Below are 27,774 nucleotides of genomic sequence, written 5' to 3'. Positions count from 1 at the left end.
GGTGGGGATTATTATCAGTTCAATGAGGCTGTTTCTTTATTATAGGAACCCTTCAACCTGTGAAATGTGCTCGCTTGTGAGTGTAGCCATAATCTAGTTCTTTTTAAATGCATACATAATAGTAGCATAGCACTGCTTTGTTTTGTGTTTATGGAACAGTGGTTACACCTAATAGAATTTGACATAAATTAATTATCCTCATCATGTAGCATCCAAGAGTCGAAAAGGGGCTGCTAGCTTACAGTATTCAAAACATCATAAGGGATGCTATGTCTGTAGAAAATTGTAATTCATATATATTTGCTGAAATGTGTATGTGTAGTTTCATGATTTGTGTCTATTTTCCATTTAAGTCTCGTGGTTGTGGGAGTATGTCAACAATGTTCACGTCATAGAAGGTTTTACTACAACAGCCATCTTGCCTATTGTGATATTTTGGCCATTGACACTAGCAAATGTTACTATTATCCCCAAGTACGTTTTGGGACAAACTACCATACCAATAGCATATTTTTTAAAAAATGATTAATTAACTTAAACAAAACAAAACTTTTGAAACTAAAATGCACTTACCTGTATTTTTCACAACGGTGTTGATTGTTTAAATAAAGAAAACAGAAAAAAATAATCTCGCGAGATTTGCTCATTGGCGCGGGCACTTTCCCGGAAGAGAAGCGATTCAATTCAGGAACGCTTGCCTTCACAATTCAACGTCGTAGCTGTATTTTGCATTGAAAGGGTTACGCTTCAGATAGAAAGTGACACTAATCTCGAGTACCTCGGGTCGCTGAGTTTGTATAAATGACCAGGCATGACTTCGACGGAGCGAGCGGTGTTATGTTGTCGCTAGTTGTCGCATGTTAGCTACCGTTTTCTCTGCGTTCATATTCTGAACCACGATGGCTTCGGAGCAGAAGACAAGCTGGGTATTGACTGGTGCTACCGTCGCATGGGTCCTTGCTCTCTATGTCCCCTGTGTCCAGAGGACAGTCCCCGGTGGAGATTCAGGTTGGTGCTAATATGCTAGTATGCCAGTAAGCTAACTTCCTTGTTTGAAGTCATGTGGGTTTGTTGTGATGCCGGGCAGCCAATCATTTTGCGTCTTGTTCATGATTACTGGGGTTCAAGATGCAGCGAGCTTCAATGGCGCCCTGTCAGGAAAACTAAATTTTATTAAAAATATATTTGACCTTGTATTGATCATAGTTATCAGCGCCATCAGAAGAGTATGCTTGTGCAATTAATACGAAAATAGATCACCCTTGAATTAGACATATCAGCTACTGCTGTATTGATTGGCTACAAGAGTCCAAGTATTTTAGTATGAAATTTCCACTTATATTAAACACCAATCTTTAATAGTTTTCCTGTTTTGTTCTTGCCACGTCTTAGAATGTGTTCACACACAGTTGACTCATAAATATTCGGATTAAAGCACAATAATACCTTATCCTTTATTTGAATTTGAACAGTAAATTTTTACTACTAAGTACCTAAATGCCACTGTGGAAATAAGAGAAAAACATGTTTTTTGTTTTGAATGTGAGAATATTGTTGACACTCAGCATCTCCTGGTTATAATGGGATTCTTATTAAATCATTGCATATGCTGTACTTGTATACTTGTAGCATTTTGTGGAACTTTTACCTGTCACATGTTGTAGGCCCACACGTGTTCTAACATTCTATGTAATGCAATTTGTGAAAGAACGCCTCGCACATTTGCAGAGACTGTTTTGTCGAGATAGTCAGGTTACAGACTTGTAAATATGCTTTTCAGCAAATGAAGACTCGGCTTGTTAGCACTGCAACGCTATGTTGTACGACTTGCAGTGAGAAATGCACATATGCACATTGCAAGCGTACGGAAAGCGGAGCCAGATATGAATGTGGAACGATGGGGAGAGAGCAGCGAGTAGCCTGCTTGCTCTTGTGAATGAGGATGGTAAAATGGAAAGGGGGTTGTGCTTTGAAAAAATGGCCAGCCCCTTCTCCACAGTGTTTAGGGACGGTGCAGGATGCCCGCTCTGATAGTGCCAGCTGAATTCCCCAGGTCTCCGTCTCCGTGTCCTAATCTCTTTAGGTGTGATGTGCCCTGGAGAAGTTTGAGCACAGGCCCACGGGCACACTGTTGTCTAGGAATGTGAAGTGTGGAAATGATGGGGATTATGGGAAGACCGGTGTGGGTGCCCATGCTCCACTATCACAAAGACTCTTGGCTCCCTTTGCCGCTCTCCCGTTGAGTCCATATCTTCTCTTTTTAGTGGAGTCGGGCTGCAGAACTGCTTCACTGCAAGATGCTTTAGTTCACTTAGTTTGATTTATGTTGAATGGTGTAAAAGTGTGCCACCACTGAAGGGAAAATGAGAAGCCAGCAAAGGACGGGAAAGTGTGATGAGGAAGCGGTGGCAAGTCGCTGGCGGCTCGTGCCAGGTGAAATGGAGCTGTGAAAGTGTTTAAGCTGCGCAGGTGGAAGAGTTCTGACTTCATGGTCCATTAGACTGATAAGAGTTAGGGCTCCTTGTGAGGCAGGAAATGTAGGCACTAAATCACTGTAGCAGCAAAGTTGCAAAATATGAAAGGCATTCGGTGTCATAACTGTCCTCCAAAATGTCTATCTCTTCTTATGTAAATATGAGCTGAACTAAATAGCTAGCTCTATTTGGTCCTGGTTAAATTCAAAGGTATGCATATAAGTCAGAAATAATTTTTGTTAAATCAAATTGGTTCATGCTGTCTTTGTTGATGCAGGAAAGGAGGCCACAGTTTTATTGACATGAGGATAGAACAGATGCAGGACATTCTCTCTTGTGCCAGTAGAGGGTGCTGTCCTGAACACAAACATTTATCAGTGTCTGTTAATCTGAACCAAATTTCAATTTTCATGAGTGGGAGATGTAAACATTGGGTGAAAAATCAGCATAATTTGAAATGCTCCGGGTATATTCTGGCACAAATGGGTTTGGGCCCAGCGATGTTAAAGCTTGCTCAAATAGCTTTTAGGAGGTTGTGTGTGTGTGTGTGGGGGGGGGGTCTCTTCATTCTGTTTTGTGCCTCACACAGAGCTTGTCAAAAAATTGTGCAGCCGGCTCTTATTTTTGCAGCTTACCTCATTCTGTAACTGTCAGCAGCATCGCCTTTTTTTTTATTTGTGCCCAACGGACTGAAGGCGACACTGAGACACTGGCAGAGACGCATGGAGAGTGGCAGAAGAAAGACCCTGATGCACGGGGAGGATGGGACTGGAAGCATTATTCTCAGATCAGCATATGTGTGTCTTAGTGTGACAGTGCATTGGAGAGGGTGTCTAATGGGGCGTGCTCGTGTGTGTGTGTGTGTGTGTGTGTGTGTGTGTGTGTGTGTGTGTGTGTGTGTGCTGGGTAACGGGAGGGGAGGCATCAAGGGAGAAGCAAGTGCTGAAGAGAATGAGCGTGCCGCTTAGGAAATGTCACACTGGGAAGATTTGCAGGTTTTGATCCTGGCAAATTAATGCAAAACCCCAGTGCAAGTATTTGATTTGGGAAAACTTTGGGAGCAGACTTGTCTCTTAATAATAATTATTGGGTTTACATTAATGTCCTCCCCCATTCTCTTCCACAGGAGAGTTGATCACCACTGCCTGTGAGCTGGGGGTAAGTATTAGCTCTATTGTTTAATCAATTCATTCATTAACTCTTAGAAGTATTAAGGAAGTTTAATTAAGCATGGGCAGAAAGCAGATTAATTTACTTTCAGTCCACAGGTTTCCCCCTTTCTGTCTTTACACTTATTTTACTAAGTTGCAAGTAGAGAATGCTATAATTTGCAACCCGTTTTTCAAATCCAATTAAAGTCAATAGTAAGGCGATGGCTTTTGTAGGCTTTGCCTTATGTACGGTATAAGGCTTATTATATCCACCCCTCTTTTTTGTGTGTGTGTAAGCCGCAAAGAATGAACTAAATCGGGTTAACAGTTATAATAAGTTTTATTATTTAATAAAGTTTATTACGCCGCTGTGATCCTTTTAGGGAGGCTGTGTCGGTGTCACTATGCCAGTAATCCTGCCGTTAGTGCTGCAGTCCGTGTGGCCTGCCCCTCTGCCTTGTAGGCCTCCCGAAAGGCCTTGCAGGCCACCCCCGGGCCCCAGACTGCTGCCCCCCCTCCTTCACATTTTCATCCCAAGAGTTCTTCTTCTCTTTCCTCTCCCTGACTTTTGTGCCTTGGCTATCCTGCACTTGAACCTGCTTTATGTCAGGCACACGGACGTTATTATTCGTCTCTTTTCTTCTTCTAACCTTCACATTGTGTACCCGAGCCCACCCAATCCTAGTGGTGGATTATTTTTGGATATTTAAACCTTAACCTGGAAAAGTAGTCAAACTCACCTTTCAGCTCTGTCTTCATACTGAAGCACTGCCCCTTCTTCCCGCCTGCGCGACTCGTGTTATCAATGCCAGGAAATGAATCTTTAATGACTGAGCCCTTATCAGGGCAAAGGAGACTTAGCGGCTAATTGCTGAGATCCCCCAGACGAGAGCGACTGCAGCTCGGAGGTGGTTTCGGGGGCTGGGGCAGGAGCGGGCGAAGATCACATGTTGTACCGTGTCCTCATGGGAGCTGCGCTGTCCTTGGGAAGAGGCCAGAGAAAGACAAGTGAGAAGTGTGAGGAGGAAAAGAAGCCTTTGATATGATCCATCCAATCATTTCTGTGTCAGGTGCTATAGACCACGGGTTCACAAACACCGGACCCAGGGCGGAAAGCTTTCAGAAACAATGATAATTATAACATTGTGTCGTCTTTTCGAGTTAAAATGAAAATAAGTTACCCAGAACTTTTAACAATGGCATTGAAATGGCATACAGTGAATGCTTGTGAACCATTTGACTGCACCAGTACCTGCCCCTAACACATTTTTGCTATTTTTTAAGATTTTTCTCATTATTTAAGGGCTTTGAGCTATTTATACGTATATTTTGTATTATTGATTTGACTGAAGGTTAAGCAACATTAAGATTCCTTAAAACTTGTAACAGGTATAAATACAGATATAAAACATAGAATGTAAAATATTGATCCCATCAAACAAAAGTATATTCATTTAGCAAGTCATTTTTTGGCTGCACAGTATACGAGTGGTTTGTGTGCAGGCCACACTGCTAGGAGACCCAAGTTTGATCCTTAGCCATCCCTTTGTGGAGTTTGCATGTTCTTCCCGTGCATGCGTGGGTTTTCTCCGGGTACTCCGGTTTCCTCCCACATTCCAAAAACATGCTAGGTTAATTAGCGACTCCAAATTGCCCATAGGTATGAATGTGAGTGTGAATGGTTGTTTGTCTATATGTGCCCTGTGATTGGCTGGCCACCAGTCTAGGGTGTACCCCGCCTCTCGCTTGAGGACAGCTGGGATAGGCTCCAGCACCCCGCACCCCTTGTGAGGATAAGCGGTAGAAAATGAATGAATGAAAGTCTTTTTTTGGTCTGTGTCTCAATAAATACATTTGACATGTTATTCTGTTTATTTTATTTTTGCCTGTGCCTTACAGCATTAGAAAATAATGTAATAGTGCCACAATTGACAACCTATCTAGATTCAAATGGAATAGATTTACATCCCTAGTACAGTCAACACATGCGCCGCCTGTCACCCACACAGATCAAACCACGCCGTTATTATACCGATGGTGAATCAGTCTTCATTTTGTGTCTTTTTTTGTTTTTATACATCCATAAATGACAATGGCGTCAGACTACTATATGGCATTAGTAGATTAACATTAGAGTAGCACACCCCTGGTCCGTCCCAGACTACATTCTGGACTGGTGCCAGTCTTTCACATTGCAATGAATGAATAGGATAGGAATGATTTCACACAGATTCCAGGATCAGCTACATGAACCACTGCACTACCTTTTTTGGTATCACATCGGAGGGCCAGAGGGTATAGCCATCAGCCCTCTAAAATAGTTTTTGAATTCAACAAAAGTGTTGTATAATGTTTGGTCTTACCCCAGCTTGTACTCATAACTCTTGTCATTACTCGCTTTTGTGTCTGTGTGTGTGTGTGTGTGTAGGTGGCCCATCCTCCTGGATACCCAATCTTCACTCTACTATCTCGCCTGGCTATGCGTCTTCTTCCCACACTCTCACCAGCTCACAGCGTCAACCTAATGAGCAGTGTGCTGGGGGCTTTGGCGTGTGGCACCCTCTGCATGACTGTGTGCAGGTAGGCATGTGTAATCATAATGCGCATCATAACTCAAATTGTTGTCACAAGATCAAATTGTGACAAGGCAGCAAGAGAGTTCAACACCAGGATGCATCACAGAACAACGGCTTGAACAGAGTGAGACCTCTGGTTAGTTATACAGTAGCTTTGTGTATGTTAGGGGCGCTAGCATGCACACATCAAGAGAGTAGACCCTTGTGAGCACCAATGCCAGGTCGCGTAGTAGAAATTAGGGAGGAAAAAGATGATCGCAAAGCTAAATGCCACGGCTCCCGTGTAATGAGCAAGGAGCCCATCAACACGAACAAGCCAGTATGCAGAATTTGTTCAAAAGTGACCATAAAAGGGATCTAAACGAATCTCCCTACCTCAAATATACAGTCAACACTAAAAAGTACTTTTGCATGCGCTCACAGAGAGTTGTTTAATAAATCGTAAAATAACTGCTGCTCTTTAATAAGCTGAAAAGCCAGCATTTCAAGAAGTGCTCCAAACGTTTGATAGACAGTATGAATTACCTGTGAGAAAATACATGTCACAAACAGCTTTACAGAGTGAAAGATGACATATTGCAGGAAATTATTAGTTTTTTTTTAGACAGAGACCTTTGCTGTTGAGTCGAGCAATTTGTCAATCATGTTTCATGATGAACTGGAGGCAGCACATCAGAAGACAAACATCCAGACAGATTACAAGAAGACAATTTTTGACCAATGTGAATCAACATTCTTCCACTGACTTTTTGCATCTGAATGCTGTGTGAGCCACAGAGTGGCATTTTGGGGTCCTGACAGCCTGGCGGTAACATTCCTGATCCTCTGTTCAGCATTCAGGAGCAGAGCTCAGGCTGCCCTCCCCCTGCCACCGCACTGCCCAGCCTGTTTACCCATCAGCCACCCAGTGTGAGTGAGCGTGTGTGTGTGTATGTATATATCACAATTATCATGGCCTCCAACCCCCCACCCCCTACCCTCACGTCTCTGTATTCCTATGCCCCCCTGCGTCGCCCAGCATGCTCCCAATCCTGACATGGCACGATTTCTAATCTTCCGCTTCTTGCCTCCGAGGTCTAAAAAGGAGCATGATCACAAATGCTGTCCTTCCCTCTCCCACAGACTGCCTCTCTCCTCACTTGCACATGATGGCACTTCTACCTTAGATCACCAATTTCCCAACCTGACATATTTTAAACACTCTTATTTGATAGGAAATAACAAGTTCATGTATAGTGGGCATTAATCAGTTCTAAGTTATATCCTATGTGATGATCTGGTTTGTAACATGATGGCACGTGGTCCAGAATAGTTTAGCAAACAGAGTAGAGCTGTTTCTTAGAAGTATTTTAGTAATTGATTACTCTACGTGTGATTTTGGGTGAAGTGCTGATGTGCAATATGCTCTGATTGGCATAGACATTTCCACCATGTTTGATTAAGTAAATATGCAGCTGATCACCGTAATCGACATTAAATTTATCGCAATCACTGATCACGTTCATGTAATCTCCCGGACCGAGGCAGAAGAGCAAGGTTCTTGTTGACGGATGATGCACAATTCTAGATTTGAGACTAGTTTCTTTACAGTTGTGAGCCTTGAAAGGTTGGACCAGGCTGCTTCACAAATCAAACACTGCCATCCTAATCCTCGGATAGGCAGCTCTGTCTTTATTTTTCTAATGACCATATGGCTTTAATGATGTAGTGGAGTAGTGGTTAGCATTCTGGACTTTGGTGCGGGCGCCCCGGGTTCGAATCTCCACTAGCATCATCGGTATTCGTCAGGAAGGGCATCCAGAATACAAAAGGCTCAAGCCAAAAATCATTATGTGGATCAAAAAAAGCTCTGCTGTGGCGACTCCGTAATCAGGAAAAAAGCCGAAAGAAACAAACATAACCATATGGCTTTAATGCCATTGATGACTTACTCTTCAATTGGAGACAGCTCTTGGCCAGACGTTGAGCGGCTGTTTATTTTCAGGCCAGAAATACCCATGCTGTCTGGCTGAATTTTTGGCTCACAGTGTGCATGTTAACTGTAGACCCCTGTTTGTAATCTCTGGGGATTTAGATCCAGTTTTGGATTATGGCAAAGTAAAAAGTCATTATGATAACATCCCATAGCACCCTCCCCAACTCGAGCTTGATGGCTAGCAAGGACCTCAGCCAAAGCAAACAGTCACAGCAAATAAGCTGTTAAGTGTGAATATGTAATCTATGGTTTCAATTTAAAAAAAAAAAAAAAAAAAAAAAGCATAAAAGGTTTTTGTTATCAGTTCAGGGCCTACTTTGGGCTCAGCTTTGCTGTGGATAAGCACAGCACCAGCATAAGTGTGGTCGCAGATATTCAAGTCACCCCATTTTGGTTCCAAAACTGACGAGTTAATACGAGCTCCCTCTTGCAGTCTTGATTGCTCTGTCTTTACCTTGGTCATTTGCATTTGAGGCTTGCATCAACTGAAATGCTCCATTTATTCCCACGCTAACAAATAATCACTTTATGTCTTCACATGGAAAGTGTATTTAAGTTTATATGAAGGCATTTTGTCTCGGATAGTAAATTGTAAAGCCGTCAAAGTTATCTGGAATAGACCCAAAGTGGCAAACCTTTGAAGTATCAATTTAAATTAGTCTGCTCAATTGTGGCGTTTAATGTGTGGGAATGTGCGTTCATAGGCTTGGAAGGCACCTCACTTGGGCAAATGTAGAAATGTAGCACTTTCCCTTTGATTTGTCAATTCCACTTCCCGCTCTTGCCTTGATCATGTGGTTAGATGTTCAAATTGCATGTCTTGTTATGTTTTCGCACCGTGGCCTGACAAGCCTTTGATGATAGTGCACGTAATGGTAATTACTATCGATCGTACTCTCAGGGTTCACCAAGAAAAAAAAAAAAATATTTGGCTCGCGGAATATGCTACGGGCCTCAGCCATGAGACTCTGAAGGAATGCACCCTTCATAACGGGATAATCCAGACGGCTCTGTATTCTGCGCTCGCTCTCGTTTCACAGTTTATCTGCTAAAGCTACTCTGTATCTCCGCTACCTTAGAGGGATCTCTCCCCATTCCAGAGCTTATCCTGAGAAACCAGGAGCAGACACGTTAACGTGCTGACAGCCTTCCGAGTGGAGGGGAAAAACAACCCTGGATCGCTGAGACATCAGCATTTTTTAGTTTGATCGATGACATAACAGGACTGCTGAAGCACTCCAAACATGTTTATCTCTCTAACCCCCTCGCTGAGCTGAACCAGTTGATACCTTAGGTAACTGGAGAGTGGCTGTGGTGCCATCCCACTGTTTCACCAGTAAGTCCTGATAGTACGCTCTTGCTGCTGTCTCAGATATCAGGTATCGTTTTCGGGTTGGTGCGAGAAGTAGGTGCTGCCTGCTTTTGGTTAGGAATTTTCAAATAGGGGTGTCCAGACCAGGGCTCTACATTAAAAACAAAAATTACTTGCCCATGGGGAATCCTTAAGGTGAGAACTACTTGCCCCATGTAAAAAATACTGCCATAATGATATCATATATCAATATATGCTGATATTTCATCAGATAATAGCACTGATGCATTGTATTTACAATGTCTGAAAAATTGTGGAGATGTATGTTAACATGGCATGCCATACTACCTTACACATCGTAGTCGTAGTAAGCAGTGATATTTATATTTATAACATTATTGAATAGACACATTTGTGTACTAGTAAAGTGTTTTTAATCCAGAAAAAAATGGAATATCACTGATTGGATGTACTTGCCAGAATTTTGTTTTAACTTGCCCCGGGCCATCGGTACATCGTTATTGTCGAGCCCTGCATACAATTTTTTTCACACAGTATATTGGTAATTCAGCCTTGAGTATTGGTGATCCAATATCAGCATGAATCATGCATACTCTTGTTACTTGCAGTATATTGTAGTGTGAAATGTTGGAAAAGGTTTGCTCTAGTTTTACTCAGAGAACAATTGTCCGAAATAGTAAGTATGAGAAAAACTGACCCAATTACTTCTTTATGTATTTGGGGTATAGTTGTATCCAGAATGTAGTGGCATGTAGGCATAATATAGCGAGATTCAAGGTGAAGGTTTTAAACCTGACATTACTTACCACTCGTAGTGTCTGGCTCGTTTCTGTTCCAACTGTAACAAAAATGACGTCCACACGTCTAATCCTGCTATTGTTAACATGTTAGCACACGCTGTTGTTGTGACCACGTGGGTTCCGCTGGATACAAGTGGTGGAGTGGAGTATGGAATGAGCCTCTTGTATCAAAGTGCCAATATCTGATATTTTAGACGCAGACCAATGAACAGTCTATTTCAGTTTAATGGTTTTGATTGCAGTAAAATGCACTGTGATTGGCTGGTGACCCAGCCTGAAGTCAACTGGGATAGACTCCAGCATACCCTGCCATCCCCACCCAATGGGGATAAGCGGCATAGAAGATGGATGAATGTTTGCAATAATTTGTTTACTCAAAATTTTTTCTTCCTTTTGCATTTTGAAGCTTTATTTCGAACCTCCTGAAGATCCAATAGTGCAAAATGTAAATTTTTGCATTTTTTTTTCAACCGGTCTTAAAATTTTGATCAGGGGTGTATTTCCCTTTTGAATGCCTTTTGTTCAAGTGAACACCCATTACTGCTTTTAAAAAGCTATATTTATATTCTCTTTCCGCTGTATCTCATGTGTCATATTGTAGTCCAACAGCCTCTCTACCCCCCCACCCTCAGCATGACCAATGGTTCCCCCAGGACTCATTCTCTAATACAGTTAAACAGATGTCTAATGAAGATGTTATTTCCTCATTACGGGCTATGGGATGGGGACAGAGAGGAGGAGGGCCAGATAGACAGCAGAATACAGTAGCAGTTTAATATTCCTTTTTGCCCGTGGGCCTGAGATTGTGTCTGTCTCGGACGTCAATATTACATTCCTCACCCACCACAGGCAGTCTTAATAAGGCACCCGGCACAGAGACGGATCAGACTCCGCAATTACAGTTCAGCCAGAATTAGTTAATGGAATCTATACAGCGACATTTATGTATCACTGCCGTGTGCCTAATGACTTTGTTGGGAAAAAGCAGCACGAAAAATGTCTGTCAGTGAATTGCATAAACACATGATTTTTTTTTTTGGTAAATTGCTTTCCCCCCCCTTCTTGCTGTAATTTTTGTGTGTTGGACCGAGATTATGATGGAATTGCGGGAGAAATTGTCATGTCAGTGGCTGCATTGTTTGAGCAGAATTGTGGTGATTAATTTTCTATGCACTTGAAGCACTGGAGCACTTCCGGGAGGAGGGGTGTCTCAGTCGCAGAGCCGAGGTCCCTCATTTATCCTTCTCGCTTGTGGAGCAGGCTGCATCCTTGTCGCACAGGCAAGGGAGTCTGTTTCTGTAATTAGCCTAAAATTGGGTTGTGGCATCCCGGATTCAACTGCGTTTTATTTTTAAATCATTTAATTGGAAAAGATTATACTCGGGAAGTAATAAAAAGATATTATTGTTGTCTTCGACCTATTAATTAATATGACTCGTAATTACTATTTTTCAAGTACTTACTAAACTAACAAGTTTACAAATTTGTCTATTTATTTCAATAATACATTTCTAAGAAGGCAGTAAAATGCGGCATAGGACAGTATAGGACAATTTAATTAATATGTCCAACTGTTTGTTTGCCATATTATTCTGAAACATCTTGTGCATCAGTGATTGGGATGCATGATAGCTGGACATTAAGAGAAGAGGAACTTAAGAAGTCAATGAATCAAGCTGATCCCAGAATACATGTACCTGCAGAATATTAGAATTTCTTAAATGAAACATTGAGTCCATTTTTTCAACACATTATATGTGAAGTTGCACATAATAAAAAATATTTGTGACTTATCGGTACGTAAGATAAGAAGCTTCATTCAGTACAATCGAATTATCCAACATTTGTATACATCCCTCCGCACATCGCGGTTTGAATTTCACTTCACTCCATCATGGGTTTTTCAAAAATATATTAATAAGCCATGTTGTTTAAACTGCTAAATTTATGGTGCCTGTTTTGTCTAAATGAAGCATTTTCAAGCATAAAAATGGCTCAATTAACTAAAATACACATAAGTCATTAAGAAATCACATATCACAATGTGATATGTACTATTCTACAATGGCCACTAGGTGTCAGTAATTGGTGAAAGATTTGATCGCCAAAACAACAAGCTGTTATTGAATGATCTCACAAAAAAGGCACAATAATATCATAATCATGATAACCCATACTAAGTGGAAACGGAATTCTGAACCCCTAACATCACTTCCTGTCCTCCACCTATTCGGAACACATTTATTGCAGCATACAAAAAAGCACGAGTTTTACTTACAGTAGGTATTAAATGGCGTATATTGGATAATACAAGTGTGTTTCATTTCTAAAAGGCTCCAATAATGTTAAACTATTGAGACGGTTGTAAGCAGATTTTGTATGCTGTAACTGCGAAAATATTTTATTTATAAGTGCTGCTTTGCAGAAATTCATTAATGAGTCGAGAACCAATTGACCGCGATAAGCAAATTAAGTAATTTGAAGGTCAACCAAGATTTTCCGAAAAAGTATGCCTAATAGAAATCTTAGATTTAGCCATGATGTGAGGCTTTTTTTTGTGATGCCGCCACAGTCATGGTAAGACAATTATGCTGATAATTATAGTATAATTATATTATTTTTGACTTACAGTAGCAGATGATACCATTTTAAAAGTGTAAATTTGTAAATCAATTGCAGTCTGGCTTTCGGTGTTCAAAGCAATGCATGCCACTGTAATATAATAGCTGCTAAGTACCAGCCTAGTGTCCTGGCCAGAGGAGAGCCCGAGGGTGTCATTGAGGGCCAGCTGGAAGCGTATGCCTGATCCCAAGTAGGCCACCTTCTCTATGGGTTCTCTCCCCTCTTCAGGAATGTGTGATTCTTTTCCAGCGCCGCTTCCCCAAACTCATTTCCTGGTTCGAGAACAGTGCGGTGCTGAACCGCAATGGCACAGTTTTGGTATTTATTGTCTAGTCCCCAAGGTGGGGTGGGTCGGTTTGCTGGATGCCCCGGCCAGCTCCATTGTGAAGTGGCATTCAGTGCACAGGGTTGTTGTAGGCTTTTGTGTGCAGTTATTTAGCACACACAACGGCTGCTGCTGCTGCTGGCACGTCTCGAGCACACACTGTAGAGACAGCTCAAGTGGTAAATGAGACAGGTCCCATTTTGACACTTCAAAGTGGTTTTACTGAGCTTTTGTTGAGTCCTTGAAGGGGACACTGCTTAACGCAGCCTGTTGTACCATTGTCATTTCTTATTTGTGTATTTTACCTTTCATCTTTCTCTTTGAATCTGTGTTCAGAATATTTTTAATGCACTTTTTTTTTTTGCCTGTAGGACTATGAAACTACACCGTTGGTAATTGATGTTATTTCTCTAGTTTGATGTCTCATTTTAGGCTTCATGTCTTTGTCACAGAGGTTAATTGCCTGGGTGAGCTCACAGACAATTTGGCAGTAGGGGGTTCATTTCAGGGTAGAATAGTCTTATTGTCAGCTGGATTGTTCTTCTGCCACTTTCCAACCGGGCCTTTGTCGCTGAGCCATTGCATTTCTACACAGTAGCATCCTCCACCACAGCGCGGCGATAAGGGGTAAAGCATCCACTCTGGTGTCAGTGTGTCCTGCTTTATCTGGTCGCCCTGGGAGCAGCCGGGCTGGAGAATAAGCTGTCGAGAGGCTGAAAGGCAGACGTGGACCCAGGTGGTCCCATGCAGACAGACCAGCCATTTACAGTTGTACTGTACACACATCACTGGGCTCCGACGGACTGTCAAGCTCTAACAGAGAGATTTGTCAGCCACCCAGTGAGAATAAAGTAGTAGAAGAAAAAAAAAAAATGTGCGTCTGAATATGTGACAAGTTCTGCATGTCTATCAGGTGGGGCTTAAGGAGCCAGAACCGACTTGTTGTAATAAGTGTGTCCGTGGAACCCATCTTTAACTGCTCTGCACCCCCTGCTAGGTGTGTGAGCTGTGGGTTAATTGTCAAGCGGGGAGGTAAAAACTTGTGGTCCCCATTTGCCCCCACCACCTTTTATCCCTTCCTTCTTCTAAGTTCTGCTTCGACTAATTCCTGGAGCGGTGCGGCGAGGGAAGACGCCGCTATCTCTTATTAAGACTCGCGCCTCGACGCCCCATCAACACGCTCTGCCCCCCCACACACCCCTTTCGCACACATGCTCACCAAGCTCGCCTTACAGTGAACACAGAGGGGGAAAACAGTGACGAAGAGAGAAAGCCCAAGAAAAAAAAGGGGGAAGTAGTCAGCAAGCAAGAGGTTTTTTTTTTTGCCCTCTCTCCCTCTCTTTTTTTCCCGTTGATTTACCGCGCTTTACTCAGAAAGCTCCATTGTTCCCCTCGCCTAAGTCTCATCAGGCCTTTTGTGGCTGACTATCACAGCGGCAAGCAGAGAGCTGGAAATGTATAAATGGTATCATGCCTTCTGATTAATGGCGGTGCTTATGAGTCAGGTCTGATAACGGGCCTGCTCTCTACTCAATTTCAGATACCGTTAATGGAATCTGTCTTCTGCGATTGTAATGTGAGAGCGCCTAATTTGCTATGGAGCTTGAAGCTGTCACCGGCAAGGGATTGTGGGGTCATAAGGGACCTGGCAGCCGTTTGGCCTGCAGCTTGTATCTGCCGCGCTGAATAGAGCAGCTCTCTGCCTGTCAGTTAGCTGATAGGCTGATGAGGACTCTAAGCCACTCCACACAATGGCGGAAGGGGCCATACTGCCTGACTTCCCTAATTGTCGAGCCTGCTCATATTTCCGAGCCAGCATGCAGGGGACTGGGCTGCTCCCTTTTTTTTTTCCATTTCTCTTTTGCCCCCTCTTTCTCTGTTTGAACTTTTTTTTTCTGCTTTAGTTCCTCCTTCATCCAGCGCACTGTCTCACCCCTTTTAACACACATTTGACTGCATTATTTTCCTTCCCCCTCTTCTCCTCCCATCATTTGTCACCTCTCTCTCCTTCCTATGTCTCTCATTTTAGTAAGTGGTGGGTCTTAGCGTATGACAGATTAGGCCAAGTTTGCTTCAATTACTGCAAAGGGGATGGAGACATTACAGGAGAGGAGGAAGGCGAAAAACTTTTGTGCACACATTATATTTAAGAAGCTGAGGATAAAGGGGCTATCGCTACCACAGCTCTTTCTATGGCGGCCTGTTCAAGATCAACCAGCTTCTTTGAGAAGTAGGGGGTATATTTTTTATGTTATGGCTCAATTCAAATAATGTTTTTCAAAGCAAACTCGGGTTGCAGGGAGATTAATATGGTTCCTTAAATTGGTCTGGGGAAGTGGTGGCATATTTGAGTACATAACTTCAGTTTTGTGTGAAACTGCAGATTTTTCTCCCATTTTTGTACCACTACAGAGAAAAAAAAATAGGGAAAATACTCAAAAAGGTGCACACAAAACTGAATACATGCACATATTGCAACATATTTGCATTGTATATTAAGACCAGAGGATTATACTGTAGTCTTGACTTAGTGCTACGTTTGCATGCTTAGTCACTGATGCAGCATCCTAACCTCAAAAAAGGTTCTAAAGTCTGGGAACACCTGATGATTGTGTTTACGCAGGAACTAAAAATGGGGAAAATCCACTGCTGTGTGCATTTGCAAACACAGCAGCTTCTGCTACTCTGGGAAGTTTTTATACAAGTGCAAATTTATCTCCTTTCATCCAGGAACATGTTTGTGAGGTGAGAAGTCACTGATGTTGGACGAAAGGTGGTGTTTCGGTTTATGGCTCTGCGTGGTCTATTTAAGCCATCCCAATACCATTGCACTGTGAATTGTTCAAAATGTCTGGGTTTGTTGATGAATTCAAGAACTACCCCAAATTCTTTCCTAAATGTGATTAATGCAGGAAGACTTTCCCCTTTTAGATTATTTTACAAGCAAGTGATTATAATAAATTAATGTATGATTATTTGTCATTTTCTCCCAGGCTGGCTGGTCCTGGTCCTGGAGCAGCACTTGCTGGAGGAGTCTTCGCGGTTTCGAGGCTGAGCTGGCAATGGTCTATGGTCGCAGAGGTCTTCGCCCTGAACAACCTTTTCACCGGGCTGCTCTTCCTCTCGACTGCTAATTTTCATTTGGCTAAGAATGCAGCGGAAAGGAGGAAGGTAATTATTATTATTATTTTTTTTTAATGTTCTTGTCACTTTTCAGATTTCATGTTAAGATATTTTGTTTTTCTTAGGTCTCACGGTGGGGTGCACTATGCTGTGGTTTGGGGCTCTGTAACCAGCATACCTTGTTGCTGTATGTGCTTGTAGTCATACCGTGGGTCTTCCTTAGACTTTACTCCCACAGGGTAAGCTTGATCTTATTATAAAGTTGTTCCTAAAATAAAAAAAAAAACTTAGAAATGTGCTTGATAATTGACAAAATATTCCATATTATCTTGACAGGAGCTCTCATTGCTCAGCATTGTGTCTATGGGAACATGCTTCTTGCTGGGTTTCCTTCCCTACATCTACCTACCCCTCTCTTCCTACATGAACTCGGCCCGTTGGAGCTGGGGGGACCAGACCACAATATCGGGCCTGCTAACACACCTGCTGAGGGCTGAGTATGGCACCTTCAGTCTGGTATGTGCTGTTTGCTATTTGTTACACTATTTTCCCTTTTTGTCTTCCTATTTGCACTCTTCTTGTGTTTGCAGGCAAAGACAAACAGCTCTGTGAACCTAACCACAATGATTTCGTGAGTTTCTTTTCGACCACATTTATTTGATGTCTCGTTGTATGTTTAGAGATCATGATGGTACAAGAGAACCCAGCTACCCGTTGAACCGGTTTTGGCAACGCACGTATTTTTAACCACAAACACACCAACATCTTCATAGAACGCTGTCATTTCGGCAGCCAATCCCCCCTCTCTTCCAGGGGCTTTTGTTCATCTACTCTTCCCCCATCAAAGCACAAGTGAACCTTCTTAGAGGGCCAAATCACTGTTTTGTTTCTCCAGCAGTTTGAAATGATCACTCAGCGCTGGTGTTTAAAGCGTGACGAGCTGTGATGACAGACGCTGCAATAGTGCTGGAAAAATTGTATTTTCTCCACTTCACCCCCCCCCCAACACGCACACATGCATATCCACCCGATTCCATCCCCCTGCTCCTCGCTACCAACGCCACAGTCTTTTCCACTCCTCGTATCTTTCCCCAGCTGATGGAATGGGGGTGCCTGTGCATCTTAAGACCCCCCACCGCCACGCCATCCCTCTGCCAGGCACCCACCGCTACTCATCACCCCCGCCGCTTGATGGACAAGCGCACCTTCAAGATGGGGAAGAGAGGCGAACATGACAGGCATGTCGCACTGGCGAAGTAAACCCGCTGGAGAAGCTGACACAACCACTCGCAAGCACACGCTCATGAGCACACTCGCACATAGTGTACATTGTGAGATATAGGGACTCAATAAGCTGTCAAATAGAGATGGGTATTAAGCAAGAGGCAGGAAACTATCTGGGCGCTCTGAGCAAGAGCTCTGTGACTGACAAGCGCTGAGTGGAGAGGATGGGACAGCGGGGGGAGGGCGTGTGACACTGTCATTTGAATCTGTCAATCTGTTTGAAAGGAGGAGTGCGCAGTCCAAGGAGTTTGTTTTGGTACGGGACAGGGAGGCATTTCATCATTGGTGTCCTTGAGCTGGGTCACTGGATGAGTGTCTGACTTTGTCCTTTGTGGGCGTCACGCTGTGTGTTTGCAGGGCCCAGTTGGACCACTACCTGGCAGACCTTTCTCTTCCTGTTGTGGTTCTGGCCGGAATAGGCCTCCTTCTCTCCTCAAGGAATGGGTAGGATGAGGGAGCAAGTCGTCTGACTTTGTTCCTGTGTTTTAAGCTTTTGTGCACATTAGATTTAGACCAGTAATGAAGTAACATATTGCATTACTTGCACTAAGATACTAACCACTCTTTGCTAGGCACTTATTTAAAAAGTGCAAGTCATGTCACTACACTGTACATGCCAAAATAAAATAGTGCACATGCTAATTCATTCAGTAATGGATATGTTTGAATGGATTTTAAAGTACAATACAACCTCGGTTTCTGAACGCCCCCATTTTATTGTATGATTGAGTTTAATTTTTGCCAAAATGTTTCCTTGGTTCTCCTAGCTATTGTACAACCTAGGTTCCTAAAGTGGGGTACACGTAACCCTCTGGTTATGCGGATTGCCATGGCGGTATGCGAATAAAAACTGATGACAGGGCTTGACTATATTAGCTCCGTACACTGAGATTTACGTAATGTGTTTGAACGCCTCATGTGGTACAGTGCAGAAGAAAGGTGACTGCAACTCATTAAGTTGTTCAGTGTGCGTTAAATGAAGAAATAAGTACATTTCATAATTATGTTGTGCATTCAAAGTGTTTATCGTGACAATTTTTCAAGATCATTTTTATTGTGTGCTAAATGAGAGCTTCTTACATGCAAGCCTGTCATTTGTTTGCTGACTGAATGCACCGACTATGTTAGATATCTACCAATTTTGCATGTATAAGTACATGTATGCTTTCACAAATAATGTGTCTTCGCCCACTTTGTTCATTAGTCCCTGAACACACCATGTGTGAGACTCTGACTTTTTCCGCCACTGCGTCCTTTTTCCGTCCTGGGTTTAAAGAGTTAATAACAAAAAAAGGTTTCACTGTATTGTGCATTGTGATGATGAAAAGAACGATAAATACAAGCTTGTTTTTGAAACTCATCTGACCAAAATCAGGATTATGTTTTTTCACAAGTGTTTTTTTTTTAAAATACATTTTATAGCGTAGCTGTAATGAATATGTGAGTCAGCGCTTGGCCTCAGCTCCTTATGACTCAGTCTACTTTAGAAAATGCCCTGCAAGCAAGCTTACTGGTGGACTCACACATATTTGTATAAAAAAAGCAGGTTTTGTTTCAAGCCAATAGATGGCCATACAAATAATCCAGAGATGTACCATATATGCAGAAGTATTGGGACAACTAGCTATACTATATAATGTGAATTATTAATATAAGTAGGTGCTCTTGGGAAGACTTTCTACTAGATTTTGGATTCTGAGGGTAATTTTTGTCCTTGGAACAGAAAAAGACTTTATTCAAATCCAATGAGTAAAGAATAAATTATAATTGATTCAGTATTTGATAACAACGTGATCAAGACTTTGTCCATATAATGTTTGTATAACAATATTATTATATTATATGACTTACCACTCTGGAAATTCATGTTTTCTCCCGTGACAGAATATGCTGCTCCCTGTCCTGGTTGTTGACTTCCATGCTGTTCGTATATTCACTGTTTTTTGGTTGGAGAGCCAACTTGGACATCAGTAGACCTCTACTGCTTGGTGTGGTAAGAAAGAGAATTCAACGCAATTCATCTTCCTGCGATGTAGTCTAAAAATATGGACGACTGCTGCAGGTTGAGCGTTTTTGGATCCAGGGTGACGCTGTAGTGTGTGTGCTGGCTGGTCTCGGCTCAAGCCTCACAATATCTGTGCTGGAGCACAAGCTGGGCCATGCAGGGTTGTGGAAAACAACAGGCTGGATCCTCACCACAGCTGTACTTGCAAATATGGCACACACTAATCACAGGTAAGCACTGCATTTAATCAGCATACATGCCTTAATTAGCGTTACTTTGTGGGGACAAACGAATCATCTTCAGTAATGAAATGAAGTTGTGCTTTTTTCCCTGCCAACATATACGTATTCTGTTCTCACTTGAAATCAATGTACCATAGCAAGAGCAGTGGGTATATATACAGTACACACACACACACAGTTTACTCAAAGTTGTTTCTTTGTTGTCGTTTTTAGTTTCAATTGGCATGAAAAAAAGGCTTCAGTCATGTACAGTGGGTCTTAATCCTCTCTACGAATTAAGCAACTTTGAATTTTATGAACTCCCACTTCATAGCATTCTTATGTCCCAAGTTCCTCGAACAGAGAAAAGTTAAAAGAAAGAAAAGGGAAATGAAAAGTCCTCTCTCGTACCTTCTGAAATCCCCATGCATAAGTTTTCCCTGAGTCAACCCGATTTGTTTCTACTCTGTGCCTCAGACCCGCGGTATGAACATGTCAGGTTTTCTTTCTGCTCACCCCGTGGTAGGGGCTAAAGAGAGGCACGGTTAGCACATAGATTCCACTCACTGAGCTCAGCCTGAGATGTTAGCTGTCCGAGAAGGCAGATTACACTAGTGAGGTGCAGGGAAGTGCCAGACAGCCATCACTGAGCGGCTTTGATCAAGAGGAGAGCATGGCCTGCGCTGTCACACCCATCACACCTGTCTGCTCACGATTAGATAGGCAGCCCAAGAGCGTTGCACAGGCGGAGGGGCGGGGGCACTGACAACTTACCCTCAGAGCACCTTGTAAGCGCACTCACCAATAAACACACCCTCTCACGCACCATTTGGAAGTGAAGTGAAGTTGCACTCTTACCTGTTCTTAAATGCAAGTAAACACAGCTGCTGTTTTCATGTGTTGATGATCTTAGGGAATGTGATCAGAGCAAGAACAGTGTGGTGGAACATTTTGGCAGGGAGCTTTTCGCTTCCTTCTCGGCGAATGCCATCGTCCTGACCAGAGGAGATCTGCCAGGGAACTCACTCCGCTACCTGCACTATTGTCTTGATGTACGGCCCGATGTGCGACTGGTTGACCAAGAGGTCAGAACCTCACCTTCTCGTCACTCTTGTTGAATTTGGGACTAAAAAAATAAATTCCTGTCAGATAATGGCACTAAATCCATCCCCTTTTATTTAAGTATGCCTTCTTTTTTATATATAAAATCTGAATTATTCTTAATTTCCTCCATAAATCTTACATTCATAGTTTTGTCAACAACAACCATGTTCTCTTCTCTCCCTTTTAGATGATGACCTACACTTGGTATGTGGCCAAGCTGGGTCATCACCACCCCCGAGTCCATTTTCCTGGCCGTCATTGGGACCCAGTCCGATCCAAGGAGAAAGACACCTTCAGTCTGGAGGAGTTTCTGGCCCGTAACTCACAGTAAGTCACAAGGAGAAGGGGAACGAACACACAGATAAAAGTATCCAAGTGGGTGATCTAATAAGGCAGTGGAATCTTTGACCTGGCGGAAAGTGCAGTGTGAAGATAAGCCCATAGGTATATTAAGCTCTTAAAAGGACTTTGATGAATCACTAAAGTCAAATAATCTGCTTGATTTTCTTAAATAGCCTCAAGTGGACTCTTTATTCCTGGTGTTCTGCAACTGGCAAAAGATGTGATAATACCAAGTCCACCAGGGGGCACTGTTTGCTAGGCAAAAAATGTTAGTCTGCCAGTGGGGCAACACTGTCCCATACCATTAACCCTCAGGGACTAAGTCTTTCTAAAGTGCTTGATTTTAATTACCTTCCACGTGTGACCTGGAATGAGAGAAAGAAATAGCATTGTGTTATATGTTTGACCCTTGAATGCATCATTTTTGTTTTCTGCAGGATGGATGTGTTTGCCTGTATTGGGATGTCTGAAGGAGACCACAGTTGGAAACATAGCTTCTCCAGCTGGCCCTTTGGGGTGTGTGACTTCTTGGTACCTGCCCAGAGGCAGTTACACCCCAGGGAGTGGGCCCGGCTTACACGCAGCCTTTACAGCTGGAGCGAGCCACACAACAGGTACACTGTCAAAACAACCTCAAGAATCTATCTTGTAAATATATTGATCATTTAATAATTTGCCAATGTGGTTAATCAAAACAAACTCTTGTAAAGACATAATTCCTGAAACTCCAAATGCATTGATTGATATATTTTCAATGTAGTGTGCTTGGCATATTTGAAAAAATAAGAAATTTGGAAAAATAAGACTCATAATCTTTTTTCACTGTAACTTGAATTTTAATATGTATTATATTAAAATGCCTAATTTCAGGTGTAAAAGATCAAGGATTTTCCCCATACTCTTTATATACTTTATACATTTTCCTCAATCCTACATCATTTTTTAAAGCTTCCCTAAAATAGACTAATTGAAAATCTGAGTTTTGCAATTTTTTGTATCTAGGCTCTCACCAAAAAAACGTTTAATTCTCCCAAAAAGACACTTGTCATACATTTGAATCTCAATTGAGTATTTTATTCTCGTTCCGTTTTTCATTTGTCATGACAGAATAGTGAAAAATGCCAATCTGCTTGCGTCCTCCCGCTTCCTCTTGTCTCGCTTGCTCCTCAGTCGTCCTCATGGAGCTTGGCTGTGCTGTGTTCTCCATGCTGTGATCCGCTTTCTTTGTGAATTCAAGCAGAGCAAGACATTAGGCTCTCAGCCATTTGAAATGAGAGCGGAGATGGAAAATAATGAGTTTCATATTGCATTTTGTCAATAACTGTGTCAAAAGTGGAATTAGTCAGAGCTACATATTCTGTTACCGTTGCCAGCAGCCCCTCATTCACTTAGATATCCACGGTTGAATAGTGTGACATTATTTCCCGCACTCTCACGACAAGCGTGTCCGTTGATGCCCACCAGCCAAATATTAGTGCAGAGACCCTGCTAAAATATTCTTTTGAAGAAGAGGTCAAGTGGTTAGAGTCTACAAAGGGGGGGGGGAGGCAAATGTGGTTTTACTCCATGTCTAATGTGCAGACTGGCATTGTTGCTCAGTCATTTAAAGTTTATACACTTCAAACCCTGCACGAGTGTATAATGGAACAATATAGTCATATTTGTATTCATTTGGAGCTTGTACAAGCTACTGCCTGAAGCTGTTAAGATAAGTTTCTTTTTCTTCCATCCGTGAACAGTTTCCATCTCGCATCTTGGGAGCGTGTGGCGAACGAGGAGATGTGGCAAGCCAGGTACGGTCAAACTATCTCACTTACCAAATGCAAGCTACGCACGTGCCAAACCATCTCCATAAGTCGATCCGGTGTGGTAAAGCATCTAGAGTGAATATGCATTCTGTTCTATCTCCATAAATCACTTCGTTGAAGTGGTGTGTCTGAGAGTGTGGCTCATCCATTCATCCAGCACTTAGCCCTGAGCCTGTATGCTTTGTTTCAGGATGAAGACGGCTTTCTTTCTGTTTGACCTGGCAGAGAGGATGCAGGGAGAGGGCAAAGCTGACCTTTTTGAGCTGTCTTACTCTGTGAGTCAACAAAGCTTTAACGGCCCGATTTAAGTACCACTATGGAAGCATTGCAAAATTAGTGACATTTTAAGAACATCTGCTTTCATAATAGTCTATCTACATGCTCGTCTGTATACCCCATCACAGCTGTATAAGGAGCTTGTGGAGGCCCACTCCGACTACCCTCCAAACTGGGACAAGAACCTGGCACTGGCCTGTGAGAGGCTACTCCGCTCAGGTCACCAGGGCCACAATCCAGACAGCCTGCTGACCTGCAGCATTCAGCACTTTAGCCTGTACTTGGACAAGGATCCCACAGATCCGCAGGCGCCCGCCATACGCTCGGCAATTGCCCACCTTCTGAAGGAGAGAGACCGGCGCCCCAAGCGCCCCAAGCAAACCACATGACAGGTCTTTACCCAGACCTATGTGGGGGTGACATGCAGAAGGTGTGAAGCTGATCTACAAGTAATAAGCCTCTTGTTTTTCCACACTGGACTTACTAAAATAGGAGTTGGCCATACTTGTACTGGACTCCAGGAAGCCTTGAATGACCTCAACAAAGCACCCTGTGCACCCATTTCGACTCGCCCATTTGATTGCTTTATCATTACATCTTCTGCTCCTCCCCCCTCCCTGCCCATGCAGCTTTTAATGTACTGATTATTTTTGCCTTGGCCCCCGCTCCACTCCTCTTTTTTTTTTTTTTTCGTCACATTAGGACGACGAGATTGAGGGAAACCCAATTTAGGGGCAGAAATGGGGGATTAGAGCAGCTGTTTAATCTAGGACAGACTTGCACTGTGCCACCCAGTCCACTCTCCACACGCCGAGCGCTTGCCACCCATCCCCCTGTCCATCAATCAGTCGATCTTAGATGGTCTTTTAAATGTTTAAAACTAATGGATTCGGCTAGGGTTTTTTTTTTTTTTTTTCCCCATTGCTCTTCCGGTAGGCCTGTAATCTCTCATGGATTTAAATGAAATATGAAATGTCACAATGCCAGAGACCCTTTTAAAGGTGTGTGTGTCAATTTGCTTTGAATCTCTATGCATTTGTGTCAACATGCATACGTAGCTCTCATGCTCCAGACCCATCTAGAAATATTCAGAGAAGGGAACAGAGAAGTTGTGCGAAGTCCGCATTTATAGAAAAACTGACATGTCCGCATGGCAGCATGAGCCTGAGACAATATATGGAGGGTGCTTTTGTGGATATATTCTCGGGCACAGATTTATGTTAAAAAACAAGTAGAGATACAGATCACTTTGGACCGTTTGGTTCCCCGTTCGGTTTTATTGGTTTAATAAAGAAATCGGGACTATGGAAGAGTTCCTGTTATTGTTACCCACCGCATTGGTGACCTCACAGGTTGTATGTTTACATTTGTGAGGTGTGCTGTCTTACGCCCTCTTTCCATTTTTTACTTTACTTGTCTCCCCTCCGCCCTCTTCCCCGTCTTCCCCAAAACCCTCTTCTGCTCTCCTGTTCCCTTTCTCTGAGAGTCAGTTGCCCACCCTAAATCAGCAAGCTGCCGAGGATTGTGGGAACCCATGGAATCGGCGTGACTGAGGATGCAGGCAGGGAGCCACGACAACTCTGGAATGTGGGGCGTCTGAGGAGATAAGAGCTTCTGTGAGCCCAGCCAGGGAGAGTGGAGCGATGGGGCAAGGATGGGGAGGGGGGGGGGCATAGGAGGCAGTGGAGGGTGAGACAGGAACACAGAAAGCAGCAGGTCTATGAATGGGGAGACAGAAAGACAACAGCATAAACAGCCAGAGAGTAAGACAGTGCGAGAGAGGGGCGGGAGACTTAGGAGGGGCACACTCCGGAGATGGGAAGCCAGCCTTATTCCTCTTTGCATTTCATTTACATCCCTGGCCGTATCGACCAATCGGATTGGGAGCAAAGCCCAGGGCTTAGGAGGGGAATAAAAAGACAAAATGTCTTTGCTGCTCTCATCCCTCCCTGATAATACCCTCTCTGTTTTTCTTTTTTCCTCCCGTCTATAAGTAGATATTGTCCGAAATGCCAGCAGAAAAAAACGACACCTCCGCTTGCTGTGTATCTCAGATAGACTGAGCGCGGAGCAGGGGCTGAAAAGACAGCTTTAGCAACTGGGGCCTATCTCCACTCCTCTCTCTGGCTGCATGCAAGCTGGGAGTGGAGGGAGGCGGCGGCTTGGGACGTGGTGGCTAGTGTTTGGGAAGAGAATAGAGGGTGTGAGAGGCATGATATACAGAGCTGGCCGCAGTTTTCGCCGAATCTTACACTCTGGAAAAAACTTTGCTCGCAGATCCCATTTTTAAGCATGAGAAACCTGTTTCAAGGGTGCTTACCAGGAGAGCCACCCATCTTTGTGCTGGCTGCCAACTTCTGCCACCAAACTTCTACACGCATTCTTTGTTGTTGCTCAAGCGTGAGTGCTAAGTTGCTGCTTTGAGTGGAACTCTTCAGGATCAGTAACTTCACATAAACCAAACTATCATAAGTATTGGGACACCTGCCCGTTGCATTGCATGACACACACAGAATGGGTCTGGGAAAACTTTCTAGGATGTTTTGGATTTTTTCTCCATTCAAGTGGAACGCTTGTGAGATGAAACGTTGGATGAAAATGGCTTACTCAGTCTCTGTTCTAGTGTTGGATTGGGTTGAGGTCAGGGCTCAACACACCCAAGAACATTTATTGCTAATTTTTACCAAAATGTTGACTACAAATAACTGTTCACTCATTCTGTACATATGGATTACATTAAGTGTGTTTTTTTTAGCTTTGAAGAGATTGATTCATTAATATGTATCGAGTTGAATTATGTACATTAACGTTTGTGTTGACATGCTATGATTGATTTTCAGGAGTTTGTTTACCATCGGCAGTGACGTGTTTGTTCCTCAGTGTTTGTGGCAGCCGCTGTATCTCTTTAGTGCAGGTATGTAAGCATAATGGCTTTACTTCCTTCCCCAGGTGTTTGTTGTGCCCTTCTTTGTGGCTATGTTTGTATTTGGGTGGCGCCCAATGTGCAGCAACCACCCCACCCTGGTTGGTGGTGATGGTGAGATGGAAGTTCACCGTTAGGACCCTTGTGACGCCTCCTCATCATACGTAGGTAAGGATCACAAACACCCAAAACACACAAAACAATAGTGTCGGATGGATTAGAGCAGGGGTCTCAAACACGCGGCCCGTGAGCCAAATGTGGCCTGCAGGACACTAGTTTGAGGCCCCTGCCTTGATATGAAAATTTAATGTTAGTGCGGCCCGCGCAAGTTTGATATGGATGCTGTATGGTATCATGTACCCAGAAAAAAATACGTTTGATTAATGTTCATGTTAAAGGTTAAATAACTGTAGTTACCCTCCCTATCTGTGTGGAAGTGGTAAGTTTTTGGCTATTTAAGTTTAAAGGAAATAACTTGAAGGCTACCGTTTAGGTCGCTAGCTCTCTAGTTTGCGAGTTAGCATGTGTCTCAAGACCCTGCAGTTGCGCAATATGTTGTAAATAAAAAGAGTATAAATGTGACTATAGTCGTGTTTTGTCATGTCTACAGGGCTCTAATAATGCTTTGTTAATTTTAATCTGAAAAAAATAATTTGTCTACCCACAAACTATATGTGGTTTCTTAAGTTTTTATTTTTTGCCATTTTATTGTTATTATATTTATTTATTACTGATTGATTTTCTTTATTCTTGATTTGTTTATTTATTTTTCATCTTATTTTGTGTAGAAAAATAAAAAGTAAGATATTTGAGAACAGTGGAATGTTTTATCAGAGCTTTAGTTATATTTAAGTTTATTCATTTTTATGTTTTTAATAAATGCGTTTTTTGGGGTTTTTTTTGGAAAATCTGATGCGCCCCTGTCTCGCCCAGACCCTAGCTCCAGTGACCCCCAAGTAAATTGAGTTTGAGATCCCTGGATTAGAGGATAGCGAATAGGATGCCTCCATTCTCTGGTCATGTCAGACTCAAGGCCCAACACACCTCCACTGGTCCATTGGGCTGTGATGACATTTAGTGTCAACAGAGGGATAATGTATGCTTGTTTTCTATATCTAAACCTCATGAATGTGTTTATTTGCACGTATGAGCACACTTCACATGCAATGTTTGTCTGTCTGCTTTGAGCACCTTTTCATAAAGTTCTAATCTGCCCATGCAGGAAAATGTTTCAGTTCTTTGAATATCATCCCCAAGTTGCCGTTGTTATCTTGTGTACACACATTTGTTTATTTGATGTGGCGCCTCTTCACTACAGCACTTGTGTATATCAAAGACAGCGGTGCACGACGTAATTGAAAATGGCTACCGTGGCGAAAGGTCTCTCTATGCCTGGCTGCAAAGAGGGAGGAAAAAAAAAAAGCTCTCCGCT

General features: G+C 42.8%; 1 protein-coding gene across 1 annotated transcript; it reads left to right on the top strand.

Annotated features, from left to right (window-relative positions):
- The first annotated feature begins 646 nt into the window (after window positions 1-646).
- tmem260 (transmembrane protein 260) lies at window positions 647-26,657 on the top strand. The gene is made up of 16 exons (XM_058091102.2): window positions 647-1,008; window positions 3,601-3,632; window positions 6,054-6,205; window positions 16,250-16,427; window positions 16,505-16,618; window positions 16,716-16,895; window positions 16,970-17,010; window positions 18,021-18,107; window positions 19,548-19,656; window positions 19,726-19,898; window positions 20,803-20,974; window positions 21,181-21,320; window positions 21,773-21,949; window positions 23,075-23,128; window positions 23,334-23,418; window positions 23,548-26,657. Exons 1-16 carry the CDS (start codon window positions 900-902, stop codon window positions 23,806-23,808), a joined length of 2,064 nt encoding a protein of 687 aa, XP_057947085.2. The 5' UTR covers window positions 647-899; the 3' UTR covers window positions 23,809-26,657.
- Window positions 26,658-27,774: the final 1,117 nt, after the last annotated feature.

This window comes from Doryrhamphus excisus, linkage group LG14 (genome assembly GCF_037039965.1).
Source record: "Doryrhamphus excisus strain RoL-2023G ecotype Guam linkage group LG14, RoL_Dexc_Guam_v1.1, whole genome shotgun sequence".
Taxonomy (NCBI): domain Eukaryota; kingdom Metazoa; phylum Chordata; class Actinopteri; order Syngnathiformes; family Syngnathidae; genus Doryrhamphus; species Doryrhamphus excisus.
This window is presented reverse-complemented; position numbering and strand designations above follow the sequence as displayed.